At 39.2% G+C, this 21,227-nt stretch overlaps 1 protein-coding gene across 1 annotated transcript in view; it reads left to right on the plus strand.

The window, feature by feature from the left end:
* Positions 1 to 21,227, plus strand: part of kcnh5b (potassium voltage-gated channel, subfamily H (eag-related), member 5b) — a 206,470-nt gene that overhangs the window by 126,759 nt on the left and 58,484 nt on the right. The window contains exon 12 of the mRNA XM_085256476.1: positions 12,010 to 12,206. Coding sequence (XP_085112602.1) covers positions 12,010 to 12,206 — 197 coding nt within the window. The remainder of the gene's footprint in view (positions 1 to 12,009; positions 12,207 to 21,227) is intronic.

Here is a 21,227-nt window from a genome sequence, read left to right on the forward strand (position 1 = left end):
TCTCTGCGACCTGCTGGAGCGGGGGGGCTAGGAGGAGGAGTTGGCCGTCCGACTGCGGTCTGGAGTGTGGGGCCTCCCTGCTGCTGCGGAGTCGGGGCGGTCTGCCTCCCCCCACCGCAGGGAAAAGGGTAACACCACCTGGGTCTGGGTGCAGTTCCCCCCCTCCAGGGGCAAGGGTACCTAGACCCGGTTCGTAGAGTACGCTTGGGGAGTGTGATCGTGTGTACAGCGTCTCTTTATGTCTGTCTCCACGTTGGTTGAGTGTGGAGTAAGTGCATATGAGAGCATGAGGGTGGGAATGGATGTTTGTATATGTGTATGCCTGTATTTCTGTGTCTATATGTCAGGTTGGGTGTCAGACGCCACCTCTCTGGGGACATCTCAGGCCCTCCAAGGTTTGGAGGCCTATCTCCACCCACCACCACTTCCCCTGCCAGTGGCGGACTCCCTCAGACATCGGTGCGTTGGTGGTTCTTTGTGTCCGGGGATGGGCGTCCAGGTACACACCGGCTCACTCCTTGGCGGCCGCTTATCGGGGCCTGGAGCCTGGGGCTCGCTCGGGCCACTTCGGAGGTGGGGTGCCCCCGGCCTCTCGGCCTGGGGCTCGGTCACTCAGGCACGGCTGGCTGCCGGCGGAGCTCACCGGCGTGTCACTGCAACTCCCCCTGGCTTCTGCTCCACGGCTGCTGAGTGAGCCCTCATCTGGGACTCTCCTCAGCTCTTTCTGGGACAGTGGCGCGGCTGCCCCTCTGTTGGTCTTCCTTGGTCTCTTGTGTTCTGGGGGCCTCTGGATGTCTGGAGTTTTGATCTCCTCCATACCTGCTTCATGCCCTGGAGGACGGGGCTGTGGCCCCCCCACACCCTCTAGCAGGTCATTACATGAAGGAACCTTTAAAAAAAAAAACAAGCGCGTCCATGCTCACAGGTGTACACACGGGTGATCACACCCACAAACTACACCCTTTTTGGCTCCTACCTCAAAGCACACTGTGTTCTGTTGATCTTATGTGCTGCACAATAATGTTTAATATTTAGTATTTACTGTCATATTCCCATATATCATTGTGATGTTGTTTATTCTATTACTCTTGTTCTCTTCTGCTTGTTTTCTTTTTTCTTTCTCAGCAGGTGATCCAGGTGATTGATATATGCATTTTTTTTCTTTTTTTTTTTTTCTGCCTGTTCTGTTGGTTTTTGTCTTTTGCCCTTCTCCCCCGTCCCTCTTCTCAACTGTTTCTCTTTCCCTCTTTCTTTCTCCCCTTCTTTCCCCCAGTCAAGTCTGTCCCGTATTCAGTAAGTGAAAATAAAATAAACAATAAAAGGTGAATCAAATGGACCATTACGGCAAGGCTGGGATGGTCAATTTGGTAAAGTAAATCCGTTGGGCATCTTTCTTTACCTTTAGACAACAATTCCGATGGCAAAAGAGCCAAACGGGACAGGCAAAAAATAAATAAATAAATAAGAGATGCACATCACCTAATATGCTTAATTGGTAGTAGGCTTTCGAGCCTATACAGCTTGGAGTAAGACAACATGCATGAAGAGGATGATGTGGACAAAATACTCATTTGCCTAATAATTCTGCACTCCCTGTAGTAATCAGGACCCTACAATTCTCAACAAAAAAACATTCCCTGTAAGGCAAAACAAAAGAAATGGAACAGAAACGTAAAAATAGATAAATAAATAAATACACTGACCTCTTAAAGCCTGATGAAGACCAACTGGGTCTCCACCAACTCAGGGAAGATATATGGGAAAGAAGGCCAGACACCAACTAGGAAGAATCAGAATGACAAACAGAAAGTGTTGGGAAGGTTACTTTTAACATCTATTCCACTACAGATTAAATAATACATGCTCCAAATGTGTTTTGTAATGTATTCCGTTAAGTTACTCATTGAGAGTAACGTATTCTGAATACTTTGGATTACTGGATATATTGTCATGCTGTTTACAACTACATGAATGTTCTATTGCTGTGTGATTTATTACTATTACTGAAAGTTACTCGCCATACTAATTGTGTGGATGCTTTAAGCATCCACACTATTTGTGTGGATGCTTTAAGCATCCACACTATTGAGTTCCTTCTTGGTGTTTCCGTACACTTTTCGCTGTGGATCTACTTCCACAATTTTCAGCCGATTTTCACCGTTCAAATTTTAAACTATTCTGCTATTTCTGCTAATGACGGCTATGTCTTTTGGTATTTTCACTATTATACTTTTTAAAATATTAAGCTTTTTTCCTTTAATTTGAAATGAATGGGAAACTTCTGCAATTCTGCTAAAATTTGCTTGTTTTTGAAACTTAACCACTTCCTCATATTTTCACGTAGAACAACCATTCAAACTTTAAAATGTTCTCAAATCATTGGGCTATTCAGGTATAAATAAGCTTTTTCAAATCTTTTACCATTTTACTTTTATGCCTCTTAAAGTTTTGAGTTGCAAAATTGTGATTTTTACAAAATACATGCGTTGTTATGGTTGCTATGCACTTGGCTTCCAGTGTGCCACTGAAGGTTTCGCAGTCTTCTCTTCATGTCCGAACAACTTCTTGCTACTTGCTCAAATTTCACTCAACTTCCACATATTATACATCAAAACGTAGGTATTTTTGCTGGCTTTCTGAAAATGTCACTATCATTGTTGTGGAATTTATAGAATTTTGGCAAATCTCCTCAGACCAACAGAAAGTCGGAAAACTCTCCATAGAAAGTCAATGGAGAGTTTGTTCAAAATCACCGCCTGATTTCTGTAATGAGAGGCATTTTCGAATTGTCATATCTCCTTAACGTAGCAAAGTTAAGACATGAGGCTTGTCCCAGTATATCTTCAGACACTCCTGACGCTCACAATTCAAGAATTTCTTTCTCACCTATTACCGTTCTGAAATGAGTTGGACTTGTTTGAGGGTAGGAAATTCGTCCTTCGCTCAGATTTCTTCAGATTTCAAACTCTGGAAATGAACCACTTTTTTCTCTCGTCATATCTTTTTAATGGATTTCCACAGAGACCTGAAAATTTCCATGATTGTTCACCAAAGCCTGCTGTCTCTTACGGTGAAAGAATGATATTAATACTCCAAATAGATTTAGAGTTAGAAAGCGTTGTTTGAGTGCAAGTCAAGACAGTTTTTGCTTTGCTCTACTCAGTTATGGTGCATTAGAAGTGAAATATCTTTAATAATTCATATTTTAATGATAAATTGTCAACACTTTAAGATTCCCCCATCTCTTCTGAACAAAACGGTGTAAGAATGACTGTTCTAGCACCTACGGTTAGGAAATTATGGTCATTTGTTTGAGGGGAGTCGTCATTATGGGAAATAGACTGCAAAAATCCTGTGTCTCTCTGTGCTGCGTGCACCTGTTTTGGCGGGAAAAAGTACACAGCCTCTCTGATTGGTGGATTCAAATTCAGCAGCTTACTTCTCTCTCCCTGTGTGTGTGTGTGTGTGTGTGTGTGTGTGTGTGTGTGTGTGTGTGTGTGTGTGAGAGAGAGAGAGAGAGAGAGAGAGAGAGAGAGAGAGAGAGAGAGAGAGAGAGAGAGAGAGAGAGACCCTCTTTAGGGCAGCATCTCATTGTTAGAAAAACATATAATAGGCTATATTCAGACTGGTTGACTGGCATAGACCCTCCGTGTGTGTCTCTCTCTGTGCATTTGTATATACATATTTGATTTTGTGTGTATCTGTTGGCTGTTCCTTCTTGTTTTTTACATTTATTTTTATTTCTTTATTTTTTTATCACAGGTGAAAAATAATTAGTTTTGAGGGAACTTAACCATGTTCCGTTTTTTTTTTCAGCTTGTCATCTTACTTTTCTAGTATTTTCACTTAAGTTATTACTATTCTGCTCAATCATAGTATTTGTTCTAAATCATTGTTATTATGCTATATTGTAGTATTTCTGCTAAATCATACTATTTCTACTATATTATATTTTCTTTCTAAATACAGCATTTCTGCTATATAATTGTATTTCTGCTATGTTATAATATTTGTGCTAAACCAGAGTATTTGTGCTGAAACATAGTATTTCTGCCACATGATAGTATTTCTGTCAAATTATAGTATTTGTGCTAAAACATAGTATTGATTTAAAATTACAATATTCATAGTTCATCACAGTGTCTCTGGTAAATCACAGTATTTCTGCTGTGTTGTACTATTTTTCTAAATCATTGTGTTTCTGTAATGCTTAAGTATTTTTGGCTGAATATATTCTTTCTGTTATCTTATACTATTTCTCCTAAATTCTTGTATTTTTGAGAGGTTATCATGTTTCTGGTAAGTTACAACAAAGTTCTGCTATACTATTGTATTTCTGCCAAGTATTATGTTTCCTCTAAGATATTGCAGTTCTGCTAAGTTATTCCATTTTAGCAAAGTTCCTTTGCTTCTGCAAAGTTTTTACAATTTCTGCAACTTTTCAGCTTTTTCAGCTAGTTTTTGCAGACAGCTTCAGCTTTAAAGCATCCACACAGCATTTTCACAGGAAATGCAAATTTTTCTAGTACCAACTAGATTTTCAAATCTTAATATAAAATGAGTAACAATAGGGTGGACATTAGGCAAGGCTGCACTTTTTGCAGTGATCTGGTGGAGAAAACTTTTTCTGTATCAGTCATATGTTTTCTTTTTGTCTGTTTATAATCATGTGGAACTGCACATGACTACGTGCAGCTAGCAGGTTGTTAATGCTATCCATCAAGTCTAAAATCAGATTATATTTTAAATATTTATTCAATTCAGATTAGTTAAAATCAGTTCAAATTATCTTTTTTTTTAAACATGTATATCATGTATAATGTTTTTATGTCATGTGTAATTTCCATTGCAAATATTAATCACAGTTACATTAAGAGGGGATGGCAGTAAAAATGACAGCTGTGATGTCATCAAGTACACTGCCATTCCAATTGTAGAACAATCGCGCTGCGTTCTCGGGAAGTCTGGACTCGTGTGTGAATTTAGGAAGTCCAGACTAGCGAAAACGCAAGTACAGACCTGCGTACATGAGTATTTAGAAACGGCCTAACAGTCTTCAGTCAGCTAACGGCAGCTAACAATGTTAGCTCAGTGATGAGTTCATTAATAAATAAATATAAATAAAAATCAAATAGCAATAGTACATTGAAGATACTGAAGATTCACACATCCTATTCTTATTATGAAGTGGTGTCGGAATTTCCAAATAAGAGATCCTGCCCGTGGATGCTGGCTCTGGGTCCGTTGTGTAACTGACGTCACCAGCGTTAACGGGACGCTTACATTAGAGCCTTTTTTTGTACTGTATTAATCCCAGATGGAAATTGAGTAAAAAAAAAAAAATTAAAACAAGAGCCGTGAGTTGTTCTCAAACCTGCGCCGGCTGCTCTAACCATGCTCATCCAACTGAGCTAAACCTACACCCGACTGCATTTTATAACAGAAATTGGAGAAGGCATAGAAAGGGGATAGCCAAACATATGAAACCAGAAATGACTGCCATGTATTCTATTTATTTCAACAAAGTAAATATATTCTGATTATCACCCATTTAAACGGTAACTGTAACCAAATACATTCACTCATGTTTTGTATTTTAAATACGTAACGCCGGTACGTGTATTCCATCACTCCCCAACACTGCAAACAGAACAGCATTCTGTTTCATCCTTTATGTAGCAGGTTTGTCTGAGAAACTTGGGACAATTTAATTCTAAGTATGATATCCAGCCACACCGTCAGACAAAATCTGGTTTGCCCCAAGGACAAAACTCCTAAACACAAGCTACACAACATAGTCTATGCTGTGCAGTGTAGTGAAGAGTGCTGAGACATCCACATGGTACAAACCAAACAGCCACTCTACAGATGCATGGCACAACACCTCAACAGCTACCTCAACAAGTCAAGACTCAGCTGTATATCTGTACCCGAAGAAGAACATTCACATTTCTGACCATTAAGACAGATGGTTTGAGAGACGAGTAAAGGAAGCCTTCTGTATCTACTGTAAACAACCATCATTAAACAGAGAACGACACCACCTGTCAACCGCCTACAATGCAGTCTTGAGATCCCTTCCCAGGTGCTTAAACCCTCTCAGACCTTCAGGTCACCTTGGTTACACTTCATAAAGCTTGTGCTGTGGACATATTGCTGTAATCAGATGCAGCAACATTCTCTATTTAATTAGCTAATTATTTTAATTAATCATCTTATTAGAGTAAGTAGTGCTGATTAATACCTTGTTGGTCATGTTGGGACTTTGAGGCAGTTCAAGTTCCTGTTGTTGAGAATAGAATGAACTTAATTATATCTTCACTAGAAATTATTAATCATTCATATCTACAGCATTTCTACAAGTGGACAGTTTATCTGCGGCAAGGCCAGCATGGGCTTCAAATGGTAATAGTGGGGCTTCTAATACAGTAAGGACCACTAATGCTGCTGTTGGAGGATATCAGTGTCACTGCAGCTGTATAACTATCTCCACCTACTCGGTTCAGGATAATGGGCTGACAGTGGTTACAGCAGCATCAGCACACCGGTTCTAAGTACCACCTTGACATGTATCTTATTGGACTGCCATCAGGTTGAGCAGCACTGCTAGATAAAGCAATAGAAGGGCACATCCACCCACAGGTAATTTCTTTTTCTGCTGATGGGGGATACACATATGTCAGAACGTTAACTGTGAGTTGGTGTTTGTAAAGAGAAGAAATTCTCCAGTGTAATTCATTTAGAGCAAATGCATTCATCTGCATAAATACCACCGGATAACACCGGATAACACCGCATTTGTCTCAGTGACACTGATGCCTAAGAAAAGCTGTGATCTGTTTTGATTCTTTTTTTTTCTGGGTTGTTTATGTTGGCTAAGATTTGGCACCCAGCAAGTCCTGTTGGATTCCAGTGGGATCAAAGATGTATTATTGTACAGTGTGTCACAGAGGGTCGGGATAATATGGGGGAAACAAACCTTGGAAGTAAATTCAGCAGGGAGGAATTAACATCTGTTGTTTTCTCTGCCAAGGCTGTTTCAGCATGGGGTTCCTTAGTGAAAGATCAGAAAAAAACAAGACTGTTTTCCCCAAATTGAACATTTAAAGCACTCAGACTATACTGACACAGATTCGGGATGAGATGTGATTGAACAAGTAAACTAGGTTAATATGAGTTAGAGGGTAGCTTGTTTATTGGCATTCTAAGATCAGGTCATGCTGAAATGCGCTTCACATTCATTTAATTTACTGACCTGTGATTGATTTGTCTCTTTTCTTCAGCATTTTCAATGATTTTAGTTTTCATGTTGAAATAAAGAAAGAAATAATAATAGAATAGAACCGCAGCTTCCTAGGGAACAGGAAAGGGAACAGGAAAGTAATGTTCAGAGGTCCAAGCAAAGTTTGGACACACTCTGATTGAGTAAAGTTTATACAGTGGAAATACAAATCAAGCACAGCTCAACCAGGGCAAATGGGTGCTAATTAATCAACAAACAAAAAGTTTAATTCATGCAGAAATATCCCAACCTACCTAATTATTCTATTTAAAAATAATAAAATGGAAGTGAGGCCCCTGACCCCATCTAAGTCAACAGAGAGAAAGATCTAACTCTTGGCTCATTCTCCAGGGAATAGCAAGAGGATAAAGAACTATAAAAAACAATGCAAAAGAATTCTAACCCTACCCTGAACTCTGTTTGTCTCACATATAGTTACTCACAAAGAGCAGAGATTGTTTAGGTGTTCATACTAAATCACAGCTGCCTTGAATGGCAAGTTGGCAGCCCTTTAAAAAAACAGAAATATATATATTCTGAGGGTGCAGCATAGAACTATGGCACTGATCCAATCAGTTGGTGACAGAAGCCAGAATGGAGAAGAAGCAGAAAGGGGAGGAAGGCAGGATGAGGAACAAGTGCATGCCCCAATCAGGAAAAGGTAGCACTCCTTCACAGCATATAAAACAGTCAAATTAAAGATTCTACAAGAGGAAGGAGTGCAACATCCCAGTGCTATGGTCGTACAATTTGTGGTCTGGCCTGAGAAGCCAAAAAGTTGATCACAAAAGCAAAGGTGGAGTAAAATGTGGGCTTTGTTTACCAGGCCATGCTGTAACATTTTCACTACCAGCCATCTGAATGAGCTGTTCTTGTGAGGGTTTTGTTAGTCATAGATGGTTAAATAATATCAACATCTGGATTGCAGAAAACAGAAAATCCTGAACTGTTGTTGAAGATTCTCTATAGTAGAGAAAACCTGTCCAAACAACATGAACAAATATTAGAACATGCTAGTCAGCTGATTTCCTTTGCATCATCTCAGATTTTTGATGCCAGACTGGCAGACCAGCATATGATTGATGAGGGCAAGAAAAATGCAATTTGCAGTCAATCTGTTTAGAGAATGCTAACTGGTAATTGCCATTTTAGGGTAGTTCATGATTTTTAGCCTCTAATGTGGTGGCTGCTACTACCCATCAGCTATTTGTTTCAAGGCCTGCAACTTTTGCTGTCACCACTAGTGACACTAATTCTTAAGATTAAGGGTGTGGTTTCATTAATTAACAGGTTGCAGACACAAGGGGCTTGAGACAGTTTTCTAATTAGAGCTGCAGAACACATGAGTTTTCTATGGGCAAAGGTAGCCAATGTGGGGCCTGTAGCAATTTTGCCCTTTTGGATCCCCAAGAGGAAATTCTCTGGGTACCCGACGGTGGGCTTGCTCAGAGAAAACCCTCTGTGGCTGCTTTGTGGGTTAGCCCATACAGGCCCCATAGTAGTTTTACCCTGAAGGTCCCCCATTACAGTTTTCTGTGGGCAACCCATAATAGTCTTGCCCATAGAAAACCTATATAGCGACCCAAAATAGCCCGTTGCAGGCTACTGTGGGCACACATTTTCTGCCCCAGATTAAAATATATGCTGAGCTATGACATAGACTCTGCAACAAAGTTTATGCTTCAGTTTTGGTGAGTAAAATTTTAGTACTTTATTAGTCTGTTACTTGCTACTTATTAGCAGGTATGAATGCAACTTTCTAACAAAGCTTATCAGTGTTTGCTGATAACTTAAGACTTACACTGTTAGTCCAAAAATTGTAACCTTTGGCTGCAGTCAAAAAGATAACATTTAGGCTTTAAGACTGCATATGAGAGTTGATTATTTCTTTTTTGCTTCTTATCTATAGTCTAACACTGTACACCACTTTCCTTCTTGCAGACAGGCAGAATAATATGAAGGCTTTAGATGTGTTTGAGTGATCAGGAGTATTGCAGAGCCTGGAAATGGGGGTTATGGCCCCAATGTATCCATCTTCATCCATCTATAATCTCATTGTACGCGTTAGATTCAGTGCACACATTGCCACCATCTTCAGCACCCCCTGGTCCGCGTGACCACATCCACATCCAGACTCCTAATTGGCAAGGAACTGTGGGTCTCCAGGGAGCTCATTCCAGATGAGTCCTGCTGCCTGAGCCTCTGTTGGATGTTCAGAAGGAAATGGGCCCTCGAGGGTGCAAAGGAGGGATTGTCAAGATGAGATTCACTCACTCACACACCCACAGTGGCATACATGCTTCGTTTTGCGACTGTATGTTGGAAGCAGTATACGCGTATTACTCAGCGTGTTGTGACAGCTTGTGGACAGCGTGGACTGCTTTTTGTCACATCTTATCCAGGTCAGCTGTCAGAAAAATGCTGAGACGATAGTTGTGGCAAGTTTGACACAGATTTGAGTCTCGTCTTCACTTTCTTGAGCTCAGAGTGCACAGATGTCTTCTGGGAAAAGTCATGCAGAAGCACCATTATATTCTGTATGCTGCCTATTTAAGATATCTTGATTTCATAATGGGTCATTTTTTAACTATTTTTGTGTTTTATAACTTCATTTCTTTTCATATCAGGAAACACAGTGGGGTTGGAGCCTTTTTGGAGTCAATTGATACACATTAATGTTTTGACTATCAGGCACCCATTGAATTCATCAATCACAAATATTTTTTGATGACATGATGTATTCGTTCGTTCCTATAATTGTTGTTCTCTTCCTGTGTTGTTATTATGACAACAAGCATGGCACTGCTCAGGAGGTGCTCACAAGTGTAAATATTCATTCATCTGCTATACATATATACGTCTGCTATATGTCATCTGCTTCATCATCCAGAAGGTTTTAGCTGAATTTTTGTTTATTCACTAGGTCATAACTTTTTTAAGATTTTTTTTAAATTCTGCTGTTCTTCAGATATGTTCCTACTGTATTTTTTAAAAAGATTTTAAAGACTTTATGAATCTCCTAGAAAAAAAAACAAAGGTTATGTAGCAGCCTCGTGCATACTCTGTCATGCTACTGCAGTTGTTTTCTGTGTGTGTAGGTATTTAATAGTTTTTTAAAAAGTACAAAAAACACAGGTAGTGGCTACAGTAGACACGTTTGCTCTTCTCTGCGACTGGTTGGCAGACCAACCACTGCACAAGCAGGAGTAGCCTACAGAGCAGTTGCACCACATGATTTGTACACTTGCTCCATCTGGCAATAGAGGCAGCTAGATGGGCTGTCTGTAGCTCACCCAGGTTTACCAACAGTGCCAACATGCTTATAAAGCACTTGGAATGCTCAAGTGGAGTAGAATAGGGCTATATAAGAACCATCTACTGAGCATACACGTCATGGATGGTGAACTTTCTATTTCCAAAGACTAAGTGCTTCAAAGAAATTTGCTATACTTCAGACACATTGATCAACACCCAAGGGTGAAGCAGAACTCTATAGTCAATGTTTCAAAAAATATTTTTTCTGGTTTCTTCTATGGTTTATTAGTTATCTACCTGGCAACATAACAGTATCCATACCCACTACATGCCAGCTGCCATCAACTTTTAATGATGAAAATGGTTAAATCAGCAGGTCTATTTGCTATGGACTTGGCCAGGTAAAACTGTTGCTAAGGAACAAAGCGTAGACTGATAGAAGAAGAAGAGTGTGGTTCACACAGAGATTTAATGTCATTCTCATTAAATATTAATGTATTTCTTAAATGACATTTCCATGCTGTGTGACCATTTAACTCATGTAAACTCACACTTTGGTGGGTGGTGGTAAAACACAGAAATATGCAGCAATGGTATATGTGGCTCCATATCAGACATCGACAGGGTTGTTTGTAGACATACTCAGAAATTGCTAGTAAATCACTACATCTCAAGTTATACATTACAAGCAGCTCTTATAGTATATTCAGCCTCATTCATTCAGGCCTAGTGACAGGTGTAGTGAGTCATAGTTGCCAGAAGATCGCAGACAGCTCCCCAGTCCTATATGACTGTGGTCTACACTTTTTTCTTGCTTTCTATGAGATACTTTTTAAAGGCTTCTATATTTTTTCAATTAAACTAGAGATGCACAAATTGCAGTTTTATCGGCCGATTGTCATTTACCATTTTTTGTAAGTGTGACCTGCGGATACTGTATTTTGCCAATTATGATTTTCTTTGTATGTCCAATAACTGACAGCCTATACAAAGAAAAGTCAGGTTTTCTTAAATGCAAATTTGTGTTTGTATAATAAAATAAATTATTAAACTTGGACCTTTTCCCAACTTGCAAATTGCAAAATAAAAAGAGCCGCTGTATACATACATAGATTTATTTTTCTTTACCAAACAAAAGCAGACACAACAGATTTATATAACAAAACAAATCTTACATGATTTTCCAGTTTCATAGATAACAGGACAGGATTTCTTTTTTTTCCCCCACTTCTTCTTAGTGTGTTCGTGCTTGTAACTCATTGTTGGTAAGCATTTCCAACATTAGGCTGTGCTGTGCCACAGCAGCAGGAATCTGAATAACTTGTGTAACTTCACAGTATTAATTTACTGAATGTGTGGGGCATGCAGGGCTTGTTCTGTGCTTTACCTCAGCTGTCATCTTTGTAAACAATTGATGTTGCGATAGTTGTCACTGATGAATAAAATGCTCTTCCTGTTTACTGTGTCCTCAGGAAAAGGTGACGTGTTCGGAGATGTCTTTTGGAAAGAAACGACTCTTGCACATGCGTGTGCAAATGTTAGAGCGCTTACCTACTGTGACCTCCACGTCATCAAGAGGGAAGCTTTGCTCAAAGTTTTGGAGTTTTACAGTTCCTTCGCCAACTCTTTCTCCCGCAACCTCATCCTCACCTGTAACTTGCGCAAGCGGGTAAGGCATTCAGCTCTTTGTACATGGTACATAAATAGTAATAATAACAGACATCACTCCACTTTGCAGTCTGACAAACCTTTCTTGCTGCTTTCTGTGTAGGTGGATGTATTTATGACTTCTTCTCACATCACTGACAGTCAGATTGTTCTTTATTTGACTTCACAGTTGGTTCTAGAAAAAACCTATTCTCTAAAGCCAACTTTAGAATGATTTTTTTAGGTTTTCAGATAGTTAAAAGGAAACAGGTAAAAATGAGCCTAGATACTAAACTCCTCCAGTTCTGCCAAGAAGAGAAGAATGGTCAAACATTCAGCCAGAATTATGCAAAAGCTGTTGATGGCTACCAAAAATATCTTGTTGAGGTGCAGCTTTCTAACAGATAACCAAAGGTTAAATGTCCAAGGGTGTATGTATGTATGTATTTGACCCTGTGTGTGTGGATTAGGGAAAATCCAAAAATAAACTCAAACTTGTAGAGTTTATTTTGGATTTGGATTAAGTTGTATGCTGTAAATCCTTTCACCCTGTAAAAAGATCAGTTTAAGAGATCATTAATAGCCCAAAATCACCATGAGTACATGACCACAACTGTGCATAGACCCATCAAATAAAACAAATAAAAAACACATAAAAAGTTTGGGGATTTTGTAAATTTAAGCAAAGTAACACATCTACATCTTTACTTCATTAATAAGTAGACAGTATTGTTGATGCACTGACGCTGTTGTGACAACAACCGTACTCATCAGTGCAACAACACAATTGACTCATAGTTTTTCAGGCTTCGCTGCTGTTGACAGGGTCAGTAGTAGTGGCACCTAAATTTCGTATTTAGTCTACCAACCCAAGCTGTCTGCTCCTCTGGCCAATAGCATCAAGCAATGACTGGACTTCCACTCCCTGCAGAAAGCCAAGATGATGTAGATTAGAGAGCAAGATCAGATTATCATGCAGGTTGGTTGTTGAATTACGTCTGTGCTGTAGCAGTGTCTGCTGATGCTAGACACCAACACAAACATGTCACGGTGACACTGAATTTTTAAAACAGTCAAGTAAAGAGAAGCACACAGCACTGCTTATGTACTAGAGGGGGCATTCTGTGTTGTTGCAAAACAACAGCTCACCTTTTTACAGTAAGGTTTTTTTTTAAATATTACAGCTTTGATACACTTTGACTAACATGATATATCTTCAGTACAACTTCCTTTGCTGGCACAGCCATGCTCTAGTGACAAATATATCAAAACACAAAGTTTGACATTAGTAGTCACGAGTCCCCATTTGAAGGTTCTGGTAAATCTTGTTTTTATGTGACAAGTCTGCGTGAGATTTCTTGCTTTTGAAATATCAAAAACATTGCAACTGGAAAAACGATAAAACATTCAAGTTCAGGTGTCATATACACTACTTTCTATGTAGTGATCAAGCCTTTAAGTTGAGTTTGATGGCTTCCCATACGGAAAAGAAATAGTAAAAACTTATATGTGATTACTCATGAAAGTGGCCACTTTCATGAGTAAATCATATAAGGCTTACATGATTTACTCATGAAAGTGGCCACTTTCATGAGTAAATCATATAAGGCTTACATGATTTACTCATGAAAGTGGCCACTTTCGCATTACTTTCATACATTGTTTTAGTAAGTATCCAAAACATACAAGTTTCATTATATAATTTTTCAAGGGATCTTATATCTGTTTTCACACTTATATGCTTTTCATACAAGTTTCACACAAGACAGATACAAACTTTATAGGATTTATATATATCTTTTCCATATGGGTTGTTGGATGCTGGTGATAGTGAGAATGAATCTTTAGGCTGGTTAGCTTTCTAAGCTTTTTTACTCACTGTAATAGTGACTAAGCAGTGTGAATGTTCAACAGCAAGTATTTTAATTTCTGATGCCATGCTTTACTTGTCAATTTCATGCAATCAACTCTAAATCTAGAACACATTTGAGCCAAAGCTCTATTTTCTCTGGAAAAGTGGGATATTATTTGGAAATTTGGAAAGTTTTGACGTTCCAAATAAGAGAAAAGTATGGCTCAGCTGGGGCTGAATTCATTAAAAACAGATCGATACAGTTGAGCAAATTTGACTTGCTAAATATCTTATAAGTTTTCCAGTGCAGTGTGAGCAGACTTGTAGCCTCAGTGGTTTTATGGCCACAGACATGTGTTTTTTGCCTTTTTACCAGAGAAGCATGATAATTTCTGATACCATTGCTCATCTTTTGTAAAACTGTGAAGCTTCAAGCAGAAGTTTCACAGCCACACATGAGGCTTGTTGTTTAGGTTTTTAGGGATTTCTGTGCTCTCTCTCTCTTTTTTGAGAGAAATTTGAAAGTACGGGTTTGCGAACACAAGTCCTAATCAAACACTATTCTCTGCCATTCTGGCGCATTTTCTATTTTTTCTTCACACACATCATATTGTCTGATTTTCTTTCATAACAAGTCTGTTGTTGTTTACTTGTCGTGTTTCATATTTCATAGTCCCTCAGCTCAGTAGGGTTTTTTTCCATTTAAGTGTGGCTTAAATGTGATAAATTATACATACAATACAGATAGCCTCATTGTGTCCTGCACCCTTTTGCCCATTTTTACTGACATTCAAACAGGAAATCTTGTCTTTCTCTGAAGCAGGTTTCGCTGCAGTTTGTTTGTATTCATTCATTTATTTATTCATTTTCAGGCACAACAAATACCTATATTGAACATAAAATACACAAAACAAAAAACAAAACTTGCCTGAAAAAGGAGTGGGACGAAGAAAACTTATTAAATCCCACCCCTATACTCACTCATCAACAAAAAAAAAAACAATAAACTTCCCGCAGCTACGCCCATCATTGCATACAGACCCATCAACAGCCCCGGGCAGATACAAGCATCTAAGCGGCAGCTCGCAAACAACAATTAGAGCCTTCATAACTGAATACAGAATATATAAATTATAAATTGCATTACCACAGGTAACAGGCAGTAATAACTACAAGTAACAAACACACATACATATACATACATATATATCTACACACACAAGTACATATATGTACATACATACGCACACTTTATTTTTTTTATTTTTTATTTTGGAATCCATACCAGCAATGGTAAGAGGACAGACATTACAGAGCACACTAAAAGCATCATTGAGTATACTGTGACCAGACCAACTGTTTGTACCACCAAATATTGTCTTTGAGTATGTAGTTTACCGTTTATTGATGGCCACATGAACACCTTTTATTTTGTCCCTTAAACCTACATCTAGAGTACATGAACATGTTGATGTATATTGTAACTAATAACACAAGACATTTTGAATTTGGGTAATATGTTTACCTTTTAACCTTTGTATTTTTGGCATCTTCCCACCATAATAATCTATAATACATAGTACACTGTCAGTTGTTGTTTAAATATGTATGTATGCAATTCAATTTTATTTATATGCGCCAAATCACAACAACAGTCACCTCAATGCGCTTTATATTGTATGGCCCTAGCTGAGCCATACATACAGAGAAAAAACCCAACATTCATATGACCCCCTATGAGCAAGCACTTTGGCGACAGCAGTAAGGAAAAACTCCCTTTTAACAGGAAGAAACCTCCAGCAGAACCAGGCTCAGGGAGGGACGGGGCCATCTGCTGCGACCGGTTGGGGTGAGAGAAGGAAGACAGGATAAAAGACATGCTGTGGAAGAGAGACAGAGATTAATAACAAGTATGATTCAACGCAGAGAGGTTTATTAACACATAGTGAGTGAGAAAGGTGACTGAAGAAGAAATACTCAATGCATCATGGGAGTCCCCCAGCAGCCTACACCTATTGCAACATATCTAAGGGAGGATTCAGGGTCACCTGGTCCAGCCCTAAATATATGCTTTAGCAAAAAGGAAAGTTTTTGGCCTAATCTTAAAAGTAGAGATAGTGTCTGTCTCCTGAATCCAAACTGGAAGCTCTGCCTCCCATTCTACTTTTAAATACTCTAGGAACAACAAGTAGGCCTGCAGTGCGAGAGCAAAGTGCTCTAATAGGGTGATATGGTACTACAAGGTCATTAAGATAGGATGAGGCCTGATTATTTAAGTCCTTAACAGCAGGATTTTGAATTCAATTCTGGATTTAACAGGGACCCATTTTGGATTAACTGAAGGATTTTCAGGGAGTTTTTAAGACATCCTGATAATAATGAATTTCAGTAGTCCAGCCTAGAAGTAATAAATGCATTAACTAGTTTTTCAGGGTCACTTTGAGACAGGATACTTCTAATTTTAGAGATGATGTAAACATGTGGGTGAACATGTTTACATCCAAATTCAAGATATCATTTCTATACCATTAAGTTGCTTGAAGACGTTTCACCTCTCATCCAAGAAGCTTCTTCAGTCCAGACGCTTTTCTTTGCAAGCTCCTTTGACTGATGCTATATTTATTCTGAATTTCAAATTATGTTGGAATGTAAACCTATCATATGTGCCTTTTACTTCTTTTATTTGTTCAATTCTTTTTCTTTACCTGTAATTTATGTACATGCAAATTGCTTTTAAGCAATAATTGTTATTATTGAAAATAATGCTGAAAATAATAGCAACAAATTTGTTATGTTTCTTGTAAAATAATCATTTTTTATTGAAGATAAGTTTGGAGGGTGAAGTATACAAACACAACTCTTTAGGAAACAGTAAAAAACTAAACAAACCATTATTGTCAGTCTATTGCAGGACATAGAGACTGACAACAATTCACTCCCACAGTAACACTGATGGCCAGCGTACAAACTCCAAGCAGAGAGGCCCCAGCAGGTTGGCAGATTTAAACTCAGGACTGTCTTGATGTCAACCTTTCACCATTGCACCCCTCTAAACAGAAACTCCACCCAAATACTTATTGAAAATATAAAATTCAAAAATTCAAAAAGACCTGTAAGCTAAAGGTCTATCAGAGGCTTTAATCCTCTTCATCTAGCTGCTCCATCATCCTATACCTAGCATCCACTTCTGTCACACCAGCCATCTACATGTCTTAAAATACTGTAATTTAAGAAATTAATTACACTGAACAAAAATATAAACGCAACACTTTTGTTTTTGCTCCCATTCCCCATGGGATGGACGTAGAGACCTAAAATTCATTCCAGATACACAATATAACCATCCCTCCCAAACAGTGGTCACAAATCAGTCCAAATGTGTGGTAGTGGGCACATCTGCTATATTGAGATAATCCATCCCACCTCACAGGTGTGCCACATCAGGATGCTGATCTGACATCATGAGTAGTGCACAGGTGTACCTCAGACTGCCCACAACAAAAGGCCACCCTGGAATGTGCAGTTTTGTCTCACAGCAAAATGCCACAGATGCCACAAGCAATGAGGGAGCGTGCAATTGGCATGCTGACAGCAGGAATGTCAACCAGATCTGTCGCCCGTGCATTGAATGTTCATTTCTCAACCATAAGCCGTCTCCACAGGCGTTTCAGAGAATATGGCAGCACATCCAACCGGCCTCACAACCGCAGACCTCGTGTAACCACACCAGCCCAGGACCTCCACATCCAGCAGGTTCACCTCCAAGATCGTCTGAGACCAGCCACCCAGACAGCTGCTGGAACAATTGGTTTGCACAACCAAACAATTTCTGCACAAACTGTCAGAAACCGTCTCAGGGATGCTCAACTGCATGCCCGTCGTCCTCATCGGGGTCTTGACCTGACTCCAGCTCTTCGCCGTAACAGACTTGTGTGGGCAAATGCTCACATTCGATGGCGTCTGGCACATTGGAGAGGTGTGCGCTTCACGGATGAATCATGGTTCACATTGTTCAGGGCAGATGGCAGCTGAGAATGTCCCAGTTCTTGCATGGCCAGCATACTCACCGGACATGTCACCCATTGAGCATGTTCGGGATGTGCTTGACCGGCGTATACGACAGCGTGTACCAGTTCCCACGAATATCCAACAACCTCGCACAGCCATTGAAGTGGAGTGGACCAACATTCCACAGGCCACAATTGACAATCTGATAGACTCCATGCGGCGATGTGTTGCACTGCATGAGGCAAATGGTGGTCACACCAGATACTGACTGGTTCTGGGTCCCCAGATCCCCAATAGCGCAAAAAACTGCACATTCCAGGGTGGCCTTTTGTTGTGGGCAGTCTGAGGTACACCTGTGCACTACTCATGATGTCAGATCAGCATCCTGATGTGGCACACCTGTGAGGTGGGATGGATTATCTCAATATAGCAGATGTGCCCACTACCACACATTTGGACTGATTTGTGACCACTGTTTGGGAGGGATGGTTATATTGTGTATCTGGAATGAATTTTAGGTCTCTACGTCCATCCCATGGGGAATGGGAGCAGTAACAAAGGTGTTGCGTTTATATTTTTGTTCAGTGTAGTTAATGATTTGGCAGTCCATCTATGACCTTTGACTAAATTTAGTTTATTACTTGACATTAACTTGTCAAAATATGAATGAGACATAGTCATTGCATATAAACTTTCCAATTTCTCTAATTAAAATTCTGAAATATCAGAGTAATGAAAAAGAACTACTCCATACATTTGAAACCTACAATCACGTGACAATAATGGGATTAATGTTGTGTGTAAAGCTCACCAGTGTTCATCGTGGCTCATCATGTTTTAATAATTCATGCGCATACCAAGGGAATTTCCTATGTCTTCCTTATAATTACATTTTAATTATATTAATTTTGTTTAATAATCTGTTTCTACCAAATACTATTAAGTCTCTGGGCAAAATATTACTTTAAGAAGTGAAAAGAGAGGAAAAAAATACATTTCTGGTTTTCTGATGGAGGCTGGAGCGTAATTTTTCTACTTTTCCATGTATACTTGTCCTGTCTGGTCCTTATGAACTGAGAACAACTCAGTTTCAGTTGTTATTTTAGTAATGAGTGCATGTCAGTTAGAAAAGGACATGATGCTCATTTTCATTGCATCCCCAGTGTGTGATTTAGGCTGATTATGCAGCAGCAGTGCACTAACAAATTGCTAAGTGAAGCTTTAAAAAGTAAAAAAGACCAAAACAAAAGCTTAGCAGAGCTTAGCTGCACTGGGAAGAAGTGGGAAGCAATCCCTTGTCTTTGGACGGCTCTTTTTCTAAACTGAGGTAATTGTAAAGATGGACACTTATTCGCAGTGCCCTGTAGGAATTTCACCCAGCGGTACCTTCATGTAAACATAGAGAAAGCTTTGCGGCCAGAGCTTTCTCCTCTCTGCTGTAGCTCGTTAGTTCCCAGGATGGTTGGCAGCTGCTACATTGCCGCAATGATGAAGACAAACAACTTCTGGAGGGAGCTAAGACTGGGCTTCTGGGACTGTGAGGAGACCAGAATATGTGTCAGCTCTAACTCGTTCTGTCACTCGTGGCTGGCTACCAATCTACGCCTGTAAGCACTTTACCTTCTCCCTTCAGCCCTTTCTCTTTATCATTCTCTCTTTTTCGCTGTCATGCTTTGACTTGAATTATATTTCCTCATTTTGTTGACTCCTCATTTTTCTTGTTCTCCAGTACAATATTGTTTGTTTTTGAAACTTGAATGCTAAAAGCTAAATTTTTGAACTCTGTGTTAGACAATACTCAGTAGAGTGCCAAACGTTTTTATTTACGACCCTGCTGGAGGGCTCAAGTACCTCGTTTGGCTTTTATACATAGATGTGTATTTCTTAATGGATTGGTTCATCTAACACCTCACCTACGCAGTTTGAACATGAGCTAATTTCTTTTTAAAATACCTTCCATTTTGGCATTTACCTTCCAAATGTGGGATAATCCATTTAACTACAAAGACACGACACAAAGTCTCACGTCCCCCAAATATTTTTTTAAATTTTCATATCTAGTTGTACCCCTGCCACACATACCCCACCAAAGTTGACTTCAACTGTGTATGTTTGAACAAACTGCTGTAGAACTCATGACATGACACAATTGGCACTACCATTTCTAAAATAACTCATTTGGTAACCATTTGATTTTGATTTAGATGCTGTACAGTCAAGGAATTCTAGCAAAAACATTCAGATGAGATGAGGTTGCACTATAGCAAGACAAGGGGCCTGAAAACATAGGAATATAAACAAAGTTTTTTTCTTGCTTTGGTTGTTTTTGATTTTGGATGACACTTAAATTCAAAGTTAATGATAAGGTTAGTCCTATTAGCTGTGCAGCATGTCAAGACTGTGGATCTTACTGTTGTTGAAATATTTGCTATCAAACATTGGAATTAAAAACTGATAGTAAAACACTAGACTTTTAGTACTTTAGATTACCTTGCAGCCAAAAAGAGCATTTGATTAGCTTTGCTATGGCTGAGACTCTGCATTATGTGAGTTCAGGACTGGACTGGGACAAAAAATCAGCCCGGGCATTTTGACTAGAGACCAGCCCACCAGGTATTATAGGGAAAACCATAAAGCCTATGAAAACAAATGCTGTTGTGACAGTGATGTACACTATCTTGTTGGTATAACTTAAACCTAAAACCTTAAACGATCCTCCCTATTCTGGTATTTTAAACAGTACTTACCGGAAATATCAAACAACCTAATCAATAATTACATATACCCAACTAGCAGTGTTGCCAACTCCCAGCAAAAAAATAGGGAACCACCCCCCACCCTCTGCCTCATGATGCTTATTTGACGTAATCAACTTTCATTTTTTGCCAGGGTAAAACAAATGCACAGAAACCATTATTTTTCTACAGTAATTAAATAGATTCAACATCTTTCTTCAACAGAAGTGCAGACTGCACACATGGTGCCTTCCCAAAGGAAAAAGTACTATAGCTTACTAGGGTATATTAGACTTAATGTTTACTATATACACAATAATGAATTTCTATACATTTTACATCAGATGATCACTTTGGTTGTAAGATTCAGATAATTATTTAAAAGCGAGACATTTTAAATGAGAATAAGAAAGAAAAGTATTTTTCTTTCTTATGCCCAGTGGGCTGA

Source organism: Mchenga conophoros, linkage group LG19 (assembly GCF_057382185.1).
Source record: "Mchenga conophoros isolate Kocher_MC1m ecotype Shallow Benthic linkage group LG19, M_conophoros_male_GT1.1, whole genome shotgun sequence".
In the NCBI taxonomy this organism is placed as follows: domain Eukaryota; kingdom Metazoa; phylum Chordata; class Actinopteri; order Cichliformes; family Cichlidae; genus Mchenga; species Mchenga conophoros.